This window comes from Astyanax mexicanus, chromosome 13 (genome assembly GCF_023375975.1).
Source record: "Astyanax mexicanus isolate ESR-SI-001 chromosome 13, AstMex3_surface, whole genome shotgun sequence".
Taxonomy (NCBI): domain Eukaryota; kingdom Metazoa; phylum Chordata; class Actinopteri; order Characiformes; family Acestrorhamphidae; genus Astyanax; species Astyanax mexicanus.
The window spans coordinates 26,833,864-26,851,055 of record NC_064420.1 but is presented as its reverse complement, the minus strand read 5'-3'; the positions used below and the strand labels follow the sequence as shown (position 1 = coordinate 26,851,055).

Below are 17,192 nucleotides of genomic sequence, written 5' to 3'. Positions count from 1 at the left end.
AGCAGGGCAACCCTCCACCCCACTCCTTACCTAGCCCTTGGTTTAACACCCATCAGATTTATGACTAAAGCTTATTAGCTAAATGTGCTGAAATGAATCAATGATTAGAATAGCACTGCTGGGGCAAATATATGATTAAAAAGTAGTACAGAGTTAAATTTATGATTATACTTGCACTGCTGAGGTGAATACATGATTCAAAAAGCAGGGCGGAGGTAAAAACTATGACAAAAATTGCATAACTGAGGTAAATTTATGATTAGAATAGCACTGCTGAAATACACTGACAATTAGTATAGCAGAGCTGAGGTAGATTAATTATTAGAATAGCAGAGCTGAGGTAAACTTATGATTAGAATAGCAGAGCTAAAGCAAATTCATGATTAAAACAGCAGAGCTGAGGTAAATTCATGATTAGAATAGAACTGCTGAAAAACTCACAATTACAATAGCAGAGCTGAAGTTAATTCAGGATTATAATAGCGCTGCTGACATAAATTCATGATTAGAATAGCAGAGCAGAGGTAAATTTATGATTAGAATACCACTGCTAAAATACATGCACGATTAGAATATCAGAGCTGAGGTAAATTTATAATTAGAATAGCAGAGCAAAAGTTAATTAAATGAGTAGAATAGCACTGCTGAAATAAACGTGTGATTAAAATATCAGAGTTGAAGTTACTTCATGATTAGAATAGCACTGCTAAAATAAACTCATGATTACAATAGCCCAGCTAAAGTGAATTTATGACTAAGTTGTAAATTTACCTCAACAGTACCATTTTAAAATATGTATTTAATTTTAACATCCCATACACCTATATGTTATAGCGAGTTAGATAACTCCGCACCTTATCCTCACTGTACACACTTAACTCTACTGTTTTGGTAAATCACTGTCCTGCCAGTTAAACAGTCTAATGTCTGCTGTAGTTACTGCATTTATTGTTATGTTCTCTTGACTTGATTGAAAAGGGCACCGCTGAGGTAAAAGTGTGACCAGAGTAGCTCTGCTAAAGTAAATCATGAATACAATAGCACTGCTACGGTAAATATTGTGATTTGTTGGTAAATACACTTAATATTTATTTTATTGTACTTTTGCAATTGCTTTCTGTTTGACAAATATACAAACAAATGTTTCATTTTCTTCAGTTTTGGCCAATTATTTTCAATTTGTGGCATCCCTAAAAGAAAGCAAGAGCCTTTCAGAACTCAGGAGACTACAGTGTTGAGGCCACTTCATTTCACTCACAGACCAGATTCAGTGAAAACAATAAAAGTGCATTAAAACGTATATCCATACAGAACTACTGGGAGGGAACTCGCCCATCTGTGGGCGTATTAGTTTGTTTTAAACAAATCTGCCGGGTACTGTGTTCAGTGTTTACCGTGTGAGCTCATAGGTCTCTCCTAAAAGAGGGTTGAACGGCTTTCCAGTTCTGTCCCACTGAGAGGCCACAGCGGACACAGCAAAAGCAGCTACTGCCTGAGGGGTGGGGTCAGGGGAGGAAGAAAAGGAAAGAAAAAGCTGCGTCAAACTAACACCCAAGGTGTGACTAGCTATGGCGTCGGCAGAGAAATGCTGTTAATTATTATATATGTATATATGAAACCCCACACATTAATAACACCACTCATTTTTACCCAAGATCCACAGCTGTAGCCATTTTGTTCAAATACAGCAGTGAAAGTAACAAACTGCACTGAATCTAATCCCTAAAACTAAAATAGCAAAATTATCCAGCATCCAGTTTTTAACTTTTTAATAATTAAACCCGGACTTTAATAATGAGACCCGGACTTGAGTAAAAATTTCAAGTGCTCCTTCAAAAAATGATTCGAGTAGACGTTAAAGTATTCTCCAAGCAACACACTTAAGTACAAAATAATTTTCTACTCAAGTACTCAAAGTAAAATTATACCGCATTTTTCACACTATTATAAGGTGCCTTTAGGAGACAATATAAGGAACTTCTAATTTAGAAGGTCCCACCGCTGGGTGGTGGTAGTGGAGGGTAGCTAACTAAGGCAAGTAAAGCTAAGCTACATAAACAAAACTGTAAAAAAAAAAAAAAGTCAAACGAGCGCTGGATGTCAATTTACACAGATTTCTCTCCTGAAAACTGTTTATTTGGGATAGTAAGCACTTCCATTTATTTACAGTAAGTTTGCATTCCCAAATTTCTCCAGCACTAAGGCTGGAGCATTAGCATTAGCGGGTAATGCCGCCCAGCAGTACTACTCTGAGAAACCATGAGTGTTCCAGTAAGCCAGTATATCCAGCCGATATACTCACCTCTGAATGGTAAAAGAGTTAGCGCTTAGCATGGTTAGCAGCTAATGCTAATGCTGCTCCAGCAGTGCTAGCCGGGGTAAGGAGCAGACTACAGTCTGATAATACTCTAGGGCTGCTAATGATTATTTTGGTAGTCGACTAATCTGATGATTATTCGATTAGTCAACGATTATTTCTGTCATGTCCTCCATCTTTAAAAACGATAGAAACAGCTGAATATACAGTTAAAAAGACATTTAAATGTCTGGATGTTGTTGAAACATGGATATTACGGATATTTAGTGAGTAAATGTGTAGTCTGTTGAGTTTGGGTACTTTTGGAGACACTAAGTTGAGACATAAACTGTGTGACTGAGCCATTTACCCCCCACTCTCCCACTGCACTTCTGTACCCAGCACTTTTTGTAATGTGGTACTGTTACAAATTAATGATTAGTCGACAATGAAATTTTTAGTTGACAAATTTAAATAATCAACATTGTCGATTATATTGACTAATCGTTGCAGCCCTATAATACCTCTGAATGGCTAAATATGAACTGCTAATGCTAATACTACTCCAGTCTCGATGCTGGAGAATTAAACTGAACCTCCTTAGTACCCAAGTACAGTAGTAAAGTAGTTCTACTTCAATACTATACATCTCTGGTCAGATGTATAGCAGGGAGCACTTTCATGTTGGAGCACTTGTACTTTTATTCAAGCCTGGATCTCTAATATTAATACATATACATATACTAAACATGAATTAATCTGCTATAAAACGATGTTGGAGTTGTGTCTGAGGTGTGTGTATGTGTGTATACTTTACCCACCTGCATCCTGTCTATGGAGTCTGACAGTGTGCAGGCTTTGTGGATGAGGTATGTGTGCTCCATATACTCCGTGATCCTCTGCAAGAAGCTGAGAGGCTCGTTGAAGACGATGGGCATGGTGATCTTGGACAGTTCCTGTTCCACAAGGACAGAACACAATAGAACAGAACAGACTGGGTCACAACCAACAGCAGCGTGAACAAAACACACCAGACCAAAACCCATTTCACTCCAAAGTTATATTTACAGAGTTCTTACCAGTCCAATACATTTCTTGAGGATGCTCCATACACTGAAGTTATTACGTGAGAACATGGGGGCAGGAAGGCCTGACCTGAGAGGCAGAGACACACCTTAGTTAGCTCACACACACCCACCCCCACACACACACACACACACACTTGTACTGCAGATAACCCAGAGTACAGTTTCTGTCACTAACACCCAGCATCTTTCACACTGATAGTACAATTTGATAGCCAAAAAATGTGTCCCCTGTTTTGCTTTTTAAAACGTAGAGCTTGAGGAGGGGTGTGAGAGGTAGAAATGAAGAGAGAGGAAGAGAGAGGGAGAGAGAGAGAGAGAGATAAAGAGAAAGGCCACTCCAGACTAGGAATCTCACTGTACCTGCGTTTCTTGATTCCGTTCTCCTGTGGAATGGTGCCATTGTTCTTCTCAGCACCGTGATCCACTATAGCATCTTTAAAACTGGCCTCTGAAGTGCCCTCACACGACTCATCTGAATCCAAGCCTGTCTCAAACACACACACACAGACACACAAATATTGGCTTTAGTATAATTTTTCATATTGACATAAATGCTCTCATGAGATACACGAGATTAATTACCTCATATACCGTATTTTTCGCACTATAAGGCGCACTTAAAATACTGTAATTTTCCCAAAAATAGTCATTGCGCCTTTTAATTTGGTGCACCTTCCGTATGAATTTTACCAGTCAGCTTGTGAGGAGTAGTAAAGCCACTCCTACATGAGTTTCAGTTTAGTTTTCCAGCAGTATTAGCATTACCCACTACGCTCTAGCCATTTGGCCATTCAGAGGTGAGTATTATCAGCCTGTAACCTGCTGCTAACCTCAGCTAGCACTACTGAAGCAGTATTAGCATTTGGCCGTTTAGAGGTAAGTATATATATTGGGCTGTAGTCTGCATGTTTGTCGTGTTAAAACAAGCTACGTGGGAAAGACCGCTAGCTAATATTACCCTGTTTTACCAGAACACTCAGGGTTCCTCAGTAATATAGTGCTGTAGGGCAGCAGTTAGACAGCATTTGCGGTTAGCTGCTAATGCTAATACTTACTGCAAATAAATGGAAGCGCTTTACTCACCCAAATAAACAGTTTTAAGGAGAGAAATCTGTGTAGATTAACATGCAGCACTCATTTGACTCGTTTGACTAATTTTTCAGAATTACAGTTTTGTTTACTTTACTTAGTTTTACAGCGGTGAAACCTGCTGAATCCTGTCCCTAACAAGTGCTGCTTAAAAATGCGCCTTATGTTTGAGAAGAAAAAAAAAAAACGCCAGAAAATAGGCGTTTATTGATAGTGCGCCTTATATTGTGAAAAATATGGTACATAAACACTGAACCACATGTTAAAAAAACAACAAAAAAAAACATCAAGGACAGATCATAACACAGATAGAGAGACAGGCATTCCTAGCAAAAATGCACATAGTTAATACCGCATGTCAGTCACTATCGATTACACAGATAAATCAGACATGCATGCTTCCAAAGGACAGGCACCTTCACTGAATAGGAACATAAACATGTAATACCATGAATATTGCTGTGCACAGCTAAGTACCAATACACCTGTTATGATAATTACATTACCACCTTATTATACAACATACAAACATAACCTACCGAGGAAACAGTGTGTTTTTTGTGTTTTGCCAACAATCAAAGTTGTCTGTCAGCTAGCCACTCTTGCCCTTGTTTGCAGTGGTATCGTAAACAAGAAACCTAAACAGAACTAAATGCACACGAAAACTAGTGAGTGATGCCATGCCAGAGAATCTCTATAGAGGTGAATACGCACTTGAAGAGAATGGGTTCATATGAAGCAAGTTTTTTTTTGTCTGACTCTTTTTATACTGAACTATGTACTTGTGTCTCCAACACAGAACTATATCAAATGTTTCAGCAGCACAGACATAATTTTTTTAAGTTTTTAAACTTTGTAAGCTTTTTAAACTAAGTGATTAGAAAACTAGAAAGAAATACTCAATAGTATTTAGTCACTATTTTTTATTACTATTTTTAGCTTTTAGTTATATTCACCCCATTCATAGAGGACTCACTCGAGAACTCCCTTTAGCATTTAACAGTAATTTACTGATATAACAGAGAAACAGAAAGTGGTTTGATTCTCCATAAACAGCTGTTCGGACAGTGGTTCTCTCTTTCTGTTATACCATTGGCTGTATGTAGCTGCTGCTCCTGACTCCCAGTCGCTGACTGGGTCAGATATTAAGCATGCCAAATATTTGCCGGGTGTCTCCAACCGGTCGGAGATCAGTCAGTGACAGCTCGTTGAACGTCTCTCAGCATTTCACAACATTTCAAGCGCTGAGTGATCCCCAATTTGCCTGATTGTGAACATGAGAGAAGATGAAAAATCAATCCGAGCCTTTGCACAAATGTTGGCCATAGTCAGTACTAGGACTGGGTGATATTGCTCTAAAATAATATCACGATAATTCATAGTATTTTTGCGATAGCGATACTCTTGGCGATGTGACAATTCACTGAATAAAAAAAAAAGAATTAACTACTGCAACAAAATAAAAAATAAAAATGTTTTATTGCATATGATATGATTAGGCACACCTCTAACTGAGAAATAAAAAAAATACAAGAATTTTTATCAGATTTGTAACAGAATGTCATGTTACTACCTTCAAATATCTCCATATATCCAGGATTAAAATAAATGACACTAAACAGATATAATCTGTCTCTAGTAGATATACAATGTGAAATGAAAACAGTGTGAATTTTTCTTTTGTTAAAAACATGTGATAATTGATGTGATAATTGGGGGTGGGTGAGATGGCACCCCTATTTCAGGGTATAATATCGTTTACGATATTCAAAACCCCTAGCCAGTAGGGGACATTTCACACGGTTTGAAATGTCCTGAAGAAGAAAGTCGCCACTGGCGTACTAAGTAACAGATGTAGAACAGATAGACTATGGGGGAAAAAAACTGTTGTTGATGACAAACTAGAGCTGGGCAATATGGCCCAAAAAACTCACTCTGAAGTACAGGAGCCCACAGGGGAGCGTCGGTGGTGAAAATTAAAACTCAGAGAAAAATGATTTTCATAAAAACACATCGTCCTTAACTGTAAATTCGAATTAATCGATTAAATCGATTAATCGCCCAGCTCTATGACAAACTAAACATTTTTATCCAGGATCAGTTAAAATTAGCTGAATTGTATTATTAGACAGCTGATGAGAGATAATCTTAGAACAGTCCTTACCTACAAGATGCTTGATATGCTGTAAAGAAAGACCCTAAAATAACTGTTACATCACCAACCACCAAACTTTTTAATTGGGGTGTATAGAGTTTCATTCAACTCCCACAACTCCTTACTGGAGTCTAATCATTATATCAGTGGCTTAAATGACAAGTGTCTTAAAATTACAATATATTGTTCATCAGTTATTTCTGTTTTCAAAAATTAGTACAAAAAAATACGGACAGGCCAAAATACCTATTCCTAGCCTATTCTCACAACACCAAGGTGTCCACTCTTGTCATCTGAAGGAGTTCCCATAGGAAACCCATCAATAACGACAAGCCCTTTTAAAACATCATAGTCATAGACCTCAAGTCAAGCCCCTCCCCTCTCCTTGCTTCTAAAGGAAGAATGCCCTAATTGGCACCTGCTAGCGTCACGCGTATCTCAGCAACCCAACTTCAGCCTCCAAAACCTCCAGCTTAAATCTCTCTATCTTTTCTTCTTCTTCTTCTTTTTCAAATCAATAGCCACTACGCTGGAACCTCCACGCAGACAAGCTTTGTGGCAGAGGGGGTGACTCCAAGCAGGGTAATATTTGTGAGGTCAACGCAAACTTTTGCCAGTCTTTTGCAATCAAGCATCACTTTACAGCCACAATAAAAGCTCGTCAGCTTTCTAAGGCTCGGCCTCGGCCGCCTGATCCGCCCTTTTATTTATTCATCCATCCATCATCTTTTCATCTGGCTTCCTCGCAGTGTATACAGCATTGACAGGAGCTTTCGGCCGGTCTGGTTGCTGCCGCTGCATTATTGAAGCCGTGGGCAGAGGAAGGGTAAGATGATACAGAGCGGCCCCGGCCATTGTCCTCCGGTAGCCTGCCGCAACAAAAAGAGCGCCTGATGGGTCGAGTCAAAATGAACAACAGCGCTGGTGTTGGGCGACAAATGAGGCAATCCACCTTTGGCATTGTTAGAAGTGGTGTTTGTGGCCAGCAGCAATTTGTCTAATGTGTTTTTTCCTAGGTTTTTTTTTAGCTCATCTTGCTTGAGTGGCAGTAATAATTTTGGGGATTTTTTCCAGGAAAATCTCTGGGATTATACTGTTGTACCTACTAATGCCTCAGTTACTGATTAAACCAAAGCTAAAAAGGTCTAATTCCACCTGCGTAGTAGGTAGAAACACACCATCCATGCAATTACAAGCAACGTCCTTGAAGGAGGAGTAACATCCATGACTAAACCTAACTAAACCATTTATGGTACACAAATAAGATACCACTTAACAATAATACGTTTCTTCGATTTCACCAAATTGAAAACCTCTGGAATATAATCAGGAGGAAGGTGGATGATCTCAAGCCATCAAACCAAGCTGAACTGCTTGAATTTTTGCAGCTGGAGTGGCAAAAGTTTTCCAAAAGCAGTGTGTAAGACTGGTGGAGAAGAACATGCCAAGATGCATGAAATCTGTGATTAAAAACCAGGATTATTCCACCAACCTTATGAACTTTATGAATATGAAATTGTTCTATTTGCATTATTTGAGGTCTGAAAGCTCTGCATCTTTTTTTGTTATTTTAGCCATTTCTAATTTCTGCAAATAAATGCTCTAAATGGCAATATTCTTTTTTGGAATTTGGGAGAAATGTTGTCCGTAGTTTATAGAATAAAACAAAAATGTTTATTTTACTCAAACATATACCTATAAATAGCAAAATCAGAGAAACTGTTTCAGAAAACTGAACTGATCTCTTAATTTTTTCCAGAGCTGTATATCAATGCCTTAACTTTCTCATCATTAAGCTTTTTATCAGCTGTAATAAAAACATGACGTCAATCAGCACCTTTATCCCCAGTCCCCGCCTTTAATCACCCATGATTGGGGATTGGGGATCACGCACCAGGACCAGGAGTCTCCGCCTGTCTTTTGCTCACCTGTGACGGCATCATAGAACTCATCCTCATTGTTCATTGTAGAGCGTGGGCAGCCAGCATGAGCCACTAGAACATGGTCCCTCACAAATCTTGACTGACAGTTACGACGGCACTGATCCAACTGCAGATGCACCTGAACACACAAATAACACAAATAGGAGACATGTAAATTTATAGAAATACAGGTACTAATACAAATCAGGAAAAAGCTTAGTTTCTTATATATACACACATATTTGCTTTTATTCAATTACAGACAGTATGAAATAGTGCTGGATGAACCGGTATACTAAAGAGGAAATTAAAAATGGTGTGCATACCACTAGAGACTCTGCGGAGCACCATTTAGAACAGCACTACCAAAGAAGCAGATACAGCTCGCTACCCAGTTAATATAACAAGCTAATACACTGGAGTAATGGTAGCTCAGCTCTGTGGAGTCCACCTCTCCATCCTGCCTGGAGAAAAATTACAACAGCACTTTATCAGAGGAGCTCCTGCTGCTGTTCCTTACTGTAGGAGAGTTTTCATCTGAGTAAAATAGAAAAACAACAGCAAACAGCAATTATTCACTCTGAAAAGGGACGAATGGAATTGTGCAATCAATCCACAGCTCTTATAAATATTCCTCTCATCCCCAAGATGAGACCAGAATCGGTTCTGCGTACAGAATCATTTATTCAGCACAAGAGATAAAACTCCCTAAAACTCTGGATATGAGGTACAAATAAACTTCAAGAGCAGTAACTATAGCCCTTTTAAATATTTTAAACAAAATATTTCAATTAAATATTGTAGCTTGAAGGATGATTTTAATGCACACTGAACTGAATTTATTTAACTAAAAAAAGAAGGGATTTATGGCTGATTTTAATACTGTAATGCCTCTTATGACCCTCACAAGCAAACAGGAACAGATTTCCAATAATGTAGTGAAGTGAAAAGTAAGATGTTTGAATTTTAAATGCACCCAATTAAAGTAAAACATATATATATATATATATATATATATATATATATATATACATACATATAAATGAAAATACTTTAGGAAAGACACACAAAAACCTATTTAAATAGAGTAATGAATAATTACTTTGTTACTGTCTGCTTAGAAAATAATACTTTCACACTAGATTGCCTGAATTTATCATGTGCAAGGTGCATGTCATTGTTTATACACTTAAGAAATAAAAAGAAGAATAAAAGTCTCCTTATTTTTATCAAATATTGGGAGAAAATTGAATTGTATATCCAAAACCTCGAATCAACTTGTGAGAAGATTGTTTAATATTTAATATTACATCATATATCATCATTACATCATACTACCAACTAAACTGTCCCCTGTCCAACTGTTTTAAAATGTGCTGCAGGTCTGAAATGGAGAAATCGATGTTTATTAAAAAATGAAAATAATATGAACAGAGTTCATACTGTCTGAAATTTAAAAAAGGACACTTAAGAAATTTAAAATAAAGACATTTAAAGACATACAAAATTATAAGTCCGCTTCAACTTCCTTAAACATCAGTAAACATCACTGAACCTTCACACTTTGTAAATTTTGACAACAGTATCCCAGTAGCGACATGGAAATGGATGAAGGCCTATTCCCTTAGGCTTGCACAGTTCATGGGGTTTAAACCTCCCTGCCATCAGTACTGAGGCAATTCACCACCTTTATTTAGTAAATGGTGAACACAGAGAACACAGAAGCCTGCATTAGTCTCCTCCCTCAGACAGATATGCAAGAACACGTTCAATACAGAAATGGACTTCGGACTCTATTACCGCCCAGTACTGAACAGCCAGTGTGTCTGCAGCTGATGGAGAGATAAGTTAACATGAGCAGAGAAGCCAGCCAGCAGCACACAGGCCAGACTCCCTGTAATCACAGCCTGCAGGGCTGCTGCTCACGCAAACAAGCTACCGGGGGGACACGGTTCATTTAGCACATATTAGATTATTCATTCTTATTGGTTAGCTAATATTAACAAAGCACTAAAAATAGAACAGAATTGTTTGGCATGGTCATTAAAAAAATCAAAATTCACTGATGTATTTATACAACAGGCAAGTCAACTGAGACCAAGGTCACATTTATATGCCTTGTTTACAATGAAAGAGCAATGAAGCATTTAAAAACCAAAGGGGAAATACAGTATGTAGTATTAGGTTGGATATAGAGTAAAACATAAGAGTCTTCTGTCGCTCTGAGTAAGATCTTTACCATATTCTATTCATATATTGCTAAAAAAATAAACAAATCTTCGATTCAATTTTAATCGATCTCCCCCCTAATAAAAGTCAAACTACAGATAAAGAAATGGTTCAAAACTAGGTTTACCTGTATAAAAAAAAAAAAAAAAAATAAATAAAAAAAACCTGCAGAACACGAGTTTGTGAAAAAAAATAATTACGGATCCTCAATGAAGAGCAATGACGCTGCAGTTATTAAAAAAGGTAGGATTTATTTCGGGCTAAATATATATTTTTTTCGGGACAAGCCAAGTCCTCAAAGGAGTGTTTAGAGAATACACAGGTGACCAAGGTAAGACAGATGAACACTTAATGCAATGAGTATTTTTTTGGATTTTGGATATTTAAGAGTAAAAAGATAAAATGTCTGTATGTAAAAATGTAAAATTGTGGTAACTCCATTTTGAAAATTACATTAAAACTAATTTGAATTAACCAAATTAATCATTTAAAAAAAAAAAAAAAAAAACGCACAGTACTATTACTAGGGGTGTCACGATTTTGATATTTAATTGAAATCGATCGAAATTATGTCATGGTCTCGAGCATCGAAGTCAAAAGAGGATCGACGATCCCTCCCGCAAATGGTGCAGCACACTGTAGCTCAAACAGCAGCCCTTTCTCCAAAGAATGTGGACATTCTCATCTTCTTTAAGAAAAACTTGAAAATATATAAATAACAGTTGTTTTGTCTTGCCTCAAATATATTAATAGTTTTGGTACCTTAAGGAGCATCTTTCTCTCAGATAAAGTTAATAATATATCTTTATTAAAGAATAAAACTTGTCATTCTCAGGGACAGAGTCTTATTTTTCATGTTTAACTGTTAAAGTAGGATAGAGTTCAGTTTGTTAAGGCTCTAATTGTTCTATTATTTTGTACATGTATTTTTTTATTATTTATTTTGTTATGTTGCACATTGCTGTTTTAATAGTGCACACTGCTGCTACCAAAAAAGCCACTAGATGGCTTTACATGTATATCTTAATTAAATTATTTAGAATTTGACCATTAGTGCCTAATGTGGTGTATTACAGATCACTTGTATCACTTTGCATCACTTATATCAAGTCCACCTTTTGAAATAAGATATTGTAAATTGGATAAATTAAACTAATGACTGACCATAGACTAATTTAAACTGGCATAGGCCTCTCAAATCGAATCGTGACCCTAAAATCAGAAATAAAATCGAATCGAGGATTTAGAGAATCGTGACACCCCTAACTATTACTGATTAATATACAAGGCTGTGTGGGCAGCTAGACTCCAACAAAAATATTAATACTTGATGGCATGTATCAATCTAGTGCTGAACAATACGGCAAAACACTGAACATATTTTGTTCAGTATGATACAATTTTAATATAGATATGAACAGCCAACACCCTCGGTGTACATAATCAAGCACGGATGATAGAGCCAGGCAATATGGTAAAAATACTACAGTGATTCCTTTTTACTTTTTGCTGAACATCATCCTTTTAAAACCCTTACTTTTCAATATATGAAAATTTATCACAATACAATAAAATATTGATATATTTTTCAGCTTTATAGATCACAAACGAAAATGGAAAATTGGAACTGGCAAAATCCCAACAGCTGCACCTAGGGTAGGTTTTCCGCTGGCCTACACACCTACTTTAACTTATGAAGTTCTGATCATTAGCTAACTAACTGTATCAGATATTCACAAAGCAGGATTTCACAGCCTGCCAGAGAAGTGGACATTCCAACAGAACTTTGTTGTAATCTCATTTTTGCTCATTTTTCTGGTCTGGTGGTAATAAGAACCTTATTAATACCAAGTTTTTTTTTTTTTTTAAACATGTAAGCTAGCTGTCCAGCTTAACTGTCGAAGAAGCACTTGGTTAAAATACCAATCCACCAAAATCCACCATCAAAGCACAACTGGCTCACAAGTGACGATAGTAAAGACACACTGACACGCCTTAAATCAAGCTGCACAGTTGATGGCTCACCTAAAATATTTAATATTTATGCTAAAATAGGGCAGGCTACTCGTACCCATTAAACAACTAAAAAAGAAACAGAGGCACACCTCATGTAGCAGTATGGGTGCAACGGATTACTTAAGATTCCTATCTCTACTGTACCTGTAGATTAAACTATTTATAAAGAGAACCAAAAAAGAATCAGAGGGTTACGCTTATGCACAAAAAAACAGTAATCTACAAACCAATCAATCAGTGTCATAAATACAAAGACGCAGCCTACAAAGGTAAAGACTAAAGGAAGTCTGAAAAATGATTTTGTTCGCTTCATAAACTGCAGAGCAAAACCAAAACCAACCAGACCTTGATTAGAATGCCCCTAGACAGAATGTTACACTGGGCCTTTGTTGTGAGCCAAAACTTAAAAGTTCCCATGTAATCTATCCAAAAAAATTGATTGTGCAGTAAAAAAAAAAGACAATAAATATGCTGAAATGTGGGATCAGAGTGGTCCAGCAGGCTAAGCGCTGCCACTATGATCAGGAGATTGCCGGTTTGAATCCTGTTCAAGCCCTGCAGGAGCACAATTCGCCTTGCTCTCTCTCTGGGTGGGTAGATAGCGCTGTCTCCACTTACATCACTAAAGGGTGATGTTTGCAGCACAAGGCATCTGTGAGCTGATGTATTGGAACAGAGTTGCTGTGCTTTCCTCCGAGTGCGCTGTGATGCTACTCAGCAATACTGCATCAGCAGCAGTTTGAAAAGAGGCGGTGGATGACTTCACATGTATCGGAGGAGGCATGTGTTAGTCTTAGCGATAGGGGGAGTCCTAATGAGTGGGTTGGATAATTGGTTGTGTAAATTGGGGGGGGGGGAAATGGTGGAAAAACTTTTAATTAAATTATATTTTAAAAAAAAAAAAAGCTAAAAATGTGAAAGGGTCTCGATAGTAGCCCAAAGGGACAACAGCATATTCATTACAGTCAGCATCACAAGATCAAAGCCTAGGCTGTTAAACAAGCAATTAAAGCACAACGCTGCACATTAACTTTAGCTAAGTAAGAAAGCCGTGGGTGGGTTAAAGCACATTAAAAACATGAGGTCATTCATTCATGAGACCCATACTTTAACCCATGCAACCTCACTGACCCTACAGACTCCACACAGCCTAACTGGCTTCTGATTAGTCTGATCATGTGATGTTTCTACTGTAGGTCTTCCTAATTTACAGGTCTAAAGGGGAAACTGCAGGGTCACGCGCTCAACCCACACAGATAAATCACTATAGCCGCTGCTCTACAGGAAGTTGCCCCACAGAAGAGCCGTTCCTGCAGTCTGTTCCACACTGCTAGTGCTGCTGCTTGCACTGCTTGGTTGTGTCACTTACTGGCAAGCTGAACACAGGTCAGCGCGTTATCTTCAACACACACGAAAGAGGATACAATGACAACAGAGCCTGAGTCTGACCACAGGGGAAGAAGATAGCCCTGTGAAGCTTGACCTTCTCCGCTCCGATACATTACTGAAAGTGAACTTTCACTAAACACGTAACACAGCTCAGTTTCCGGACAGGAGAAAGGACTAGGTTACTCCTATTTTATTCTAAAGTATCTAAAAAGAAATATGTTGATTATACACAATAATTTTATTTCACATTTTTACCCATCTTCTTAATTTACACTGCCAATTACCCAACCCATTTATTAGAACTCCCCCTATTATTAGTGATGCCCCAACACCAGAAGGGTGAAGACTAGCACATGCCTCCTTCAATACATGTGGAGTCAGCCACCACCCATTTTCCAACTGCTGCTGATGTAGCATTTCCGAGTAGCATCACAGTGCACTCAGAGCTCACAGATGCCTTGTGCTGGACGACATCACCCTTTAGAGTGATGAGTGTAAGGAGTGCCACGAGCGCTGGATGTTAATATACACTGATTTCTCTCCTGAAAACTGTTTGGGTGCGTAAAGTGCTTCCGTTTATTTACAGTAAGCTTAGATTTCCAGTATTTTAGCGTGGCTAGCAGCTGCGTTAGCCATGGTTAGCAGTGCTTAGCACTAGTAAATGCTGGACGATAGCATTACAATGAGGAACCCTAAGTATTCCAGTAAGCCAGGGTGCTATCAGCTAGTGGTTCATTCCATGTAGCTTGTTTTTACATAGTAAACGCACACACAACATAACGATATACTCACCTCTAAATGGTGAAAGAGCTAGTGCTGTGGTTAGCGGCTAATGCTAATAATTCTCTGGCTCCGGTGCTGGAGAACTAAACTGAAACTCCTGTCTAACACTGTACTTCAGCGGAGTGAATTTACTGCTCCTTACAACCTGACTGGTAAAACTAAATACAGTCAGGTTGTAAGGATAAAAAAATTAAAGAGACCACTGGTTTTTAATCAGTTTTCATGCATCTTGGCATGTTCTCCTCCACCAGTCTTACACACTGCTTTTGGATAACTTTATGCTGCTCCTGGTACAAATATTCAAGCAGTTCAGCTTGGTCTGATGGCTTGTGATCATCCATCTTCCTCTTGATTATATTCCAGAGGTTTTCAATTTGGTAAAATGAAGGAAACTCATAATTTTTAAGTGGCCTCTTATTTTTTTTTTCAAGAGCTGTATATAAGTATATTTGTCATTTTAAAGAAAATGTATCTGGTCTAGGGGTGGGCAATATTATATCGTATACAATATATCGTGACACAGAAATATCATGATATTTAAAATCCATATTGTGATAATAGGGCTGTTCTGTCTTAAAAGTAGTCTATTATTTACTGTGAAGCTTTAGGTGTATTTATTGTATAATTGTTTTAATTTGCAGTTTATATGCATGAAAATATTCTGCAATATTTTTTGCTTCATTATATTATTTTATGCTATATTATTTATTTTGCCACATTATGATTATACTGTTATACTACTATACTACAGTCCTGACATGAATTAATAATTTTTCCGTTTTCCTATATCGCCAAGTATATTGTTATCGCAAAAATACCCTGAAATATCGTGATATTATTTTAGAGCCATATCGCCCACCCCTAACCTGGTCTGTATAAATATTCTTTTTTTTTTTTTTAGTGTTGGTTGTTCTACATTCAGAGAATCCCTCATTATACAGAGTTATAACCATATGAACTACTGACAGCAGTTCAAGCTTGTTGTGGTCAAGCAGAGCTCAGTCAGAGATGACCGAGCGAGTCTAAACACTTTGGAAAATGACAGCCGTGCACACTGGATCCAGACTGGTAAATAAACCCGGCTGCAGCAGTGCGCAGGTGCTGTATTGTCTGTGGGGTCTCTAAACAAGCAGCAGGCAGCATCGTGCTGAATAGGGGCTTGCTTGGCAGGACAGGTGGCTTCGAGTGATGAACCACGCACAATGACAATGGATTAGATACGGATAATCAGACACGCACCAAAACGCACAGCCGCAATGTAGCCCTGATATCAACTGCTCTTAAATGGCTTCTATTAATGGACTTTTAGACACAAAGCTAATAATAATATTAATACTATTAGCGATGCAACATATATTTGATGGATGGAATTATTCACCCAAACACTAAAAAAATTTTTTGGGCATAAAATATGGCTGAAATATCTTGGTTGTCAATACATTTCCTACAACATTAGGATTTCTTTTAGCAGTTGCAGCAAGCCCACACTTTCACCTGTACACAATAGCAGCAAGGAGCTGGTTAACAGGTGACAAATGCTATATACAAGGTAATTTTCTAACTCTTCACAAACTGGCTGTTCAGCTGAAAGAGCTAGAATAGTAACATTAGTTAAGCTAACTTGACCTCGACCAACAAACAAATATAATAAACATGGAACTACTGAGGTAAGTTTCAAATTAGAATAGCACTGTTTAGGTAATGTAGTGTTCAGTGAGATGCTTGCTCATCCATTTATAAATCACCTTCATGATGCTCCAAGATGCTTTATGGAAACCCAGCTCTGACTGGCAGTAAATTCCATGTGCAAGGCCTGGCTCAAACCAGCAGTTTAAAGTATACTGTATTCTTTAATATAGTTGAAGAAAATGAAAAAACGTGTTAAATGTCCACTTTCTGAAAACTGGACTGCTGTGGTGCAACAAATATACATAAATAACTTTTTACAACACTTCATTCGGCCTCAGTTAATTTTGCTTTTTATTTGAAAATCAAGGGAGCAGAGTCTGGAGGAAGAGTGGAGAGACACACAGTCTAAGCTGCTTGAGGTCTAGTGTGAAGTTTCTACAATCAGTGATGGTTTGGAGAGACATGTCATCTGCTGGTGTTGATCCACTGTGTTACATCAAGTCTAAAGTCAGTGCAGTGTTTTCCCACAAAATCTTACAGCACTTCATGCTTCCCTCTGCCCTGACAACTTTTAATGGAGATGTGGATTTCATTTT

General features: G+C 37.8%; 1 protein-coding gene across 1 annotated transcript in view; it reads right to left on the bottom strand.

Moving 5' to 3' along the window:
- Positions 1-17,192, bottom strand: part of osbpl2b (oxysterol binding protein-like 2b) — a 37,442-nt gene that overhangs the window by 12,073 nt on the left and 8,177 nt on the right. The window contains exons 2-6 of the mRNA XM_007256333.4: positions 8,557-8,689; positions 3,745-3,868; positions 3,376-3,451; positions 3,118-3,252; positions 1,395-1,492 (exon numbers count right to left, since the gene is read on the bottom strand). Coding sequence (XP_007256395.2) covers positions 1,395-1,492; positions 3,118-3,252; positions 3,376-3,451; positions 3,745-3,868; positions 8,557-8,689 — 566 coding nt within the window. The remainder of the gene's footprint in view (positions 1-1,394; positions 1,493-3,117; positions 3,253-3,375; positions 3,452-3,744; positions 3,869-8,556; positions 8,690-17,192) is intronic.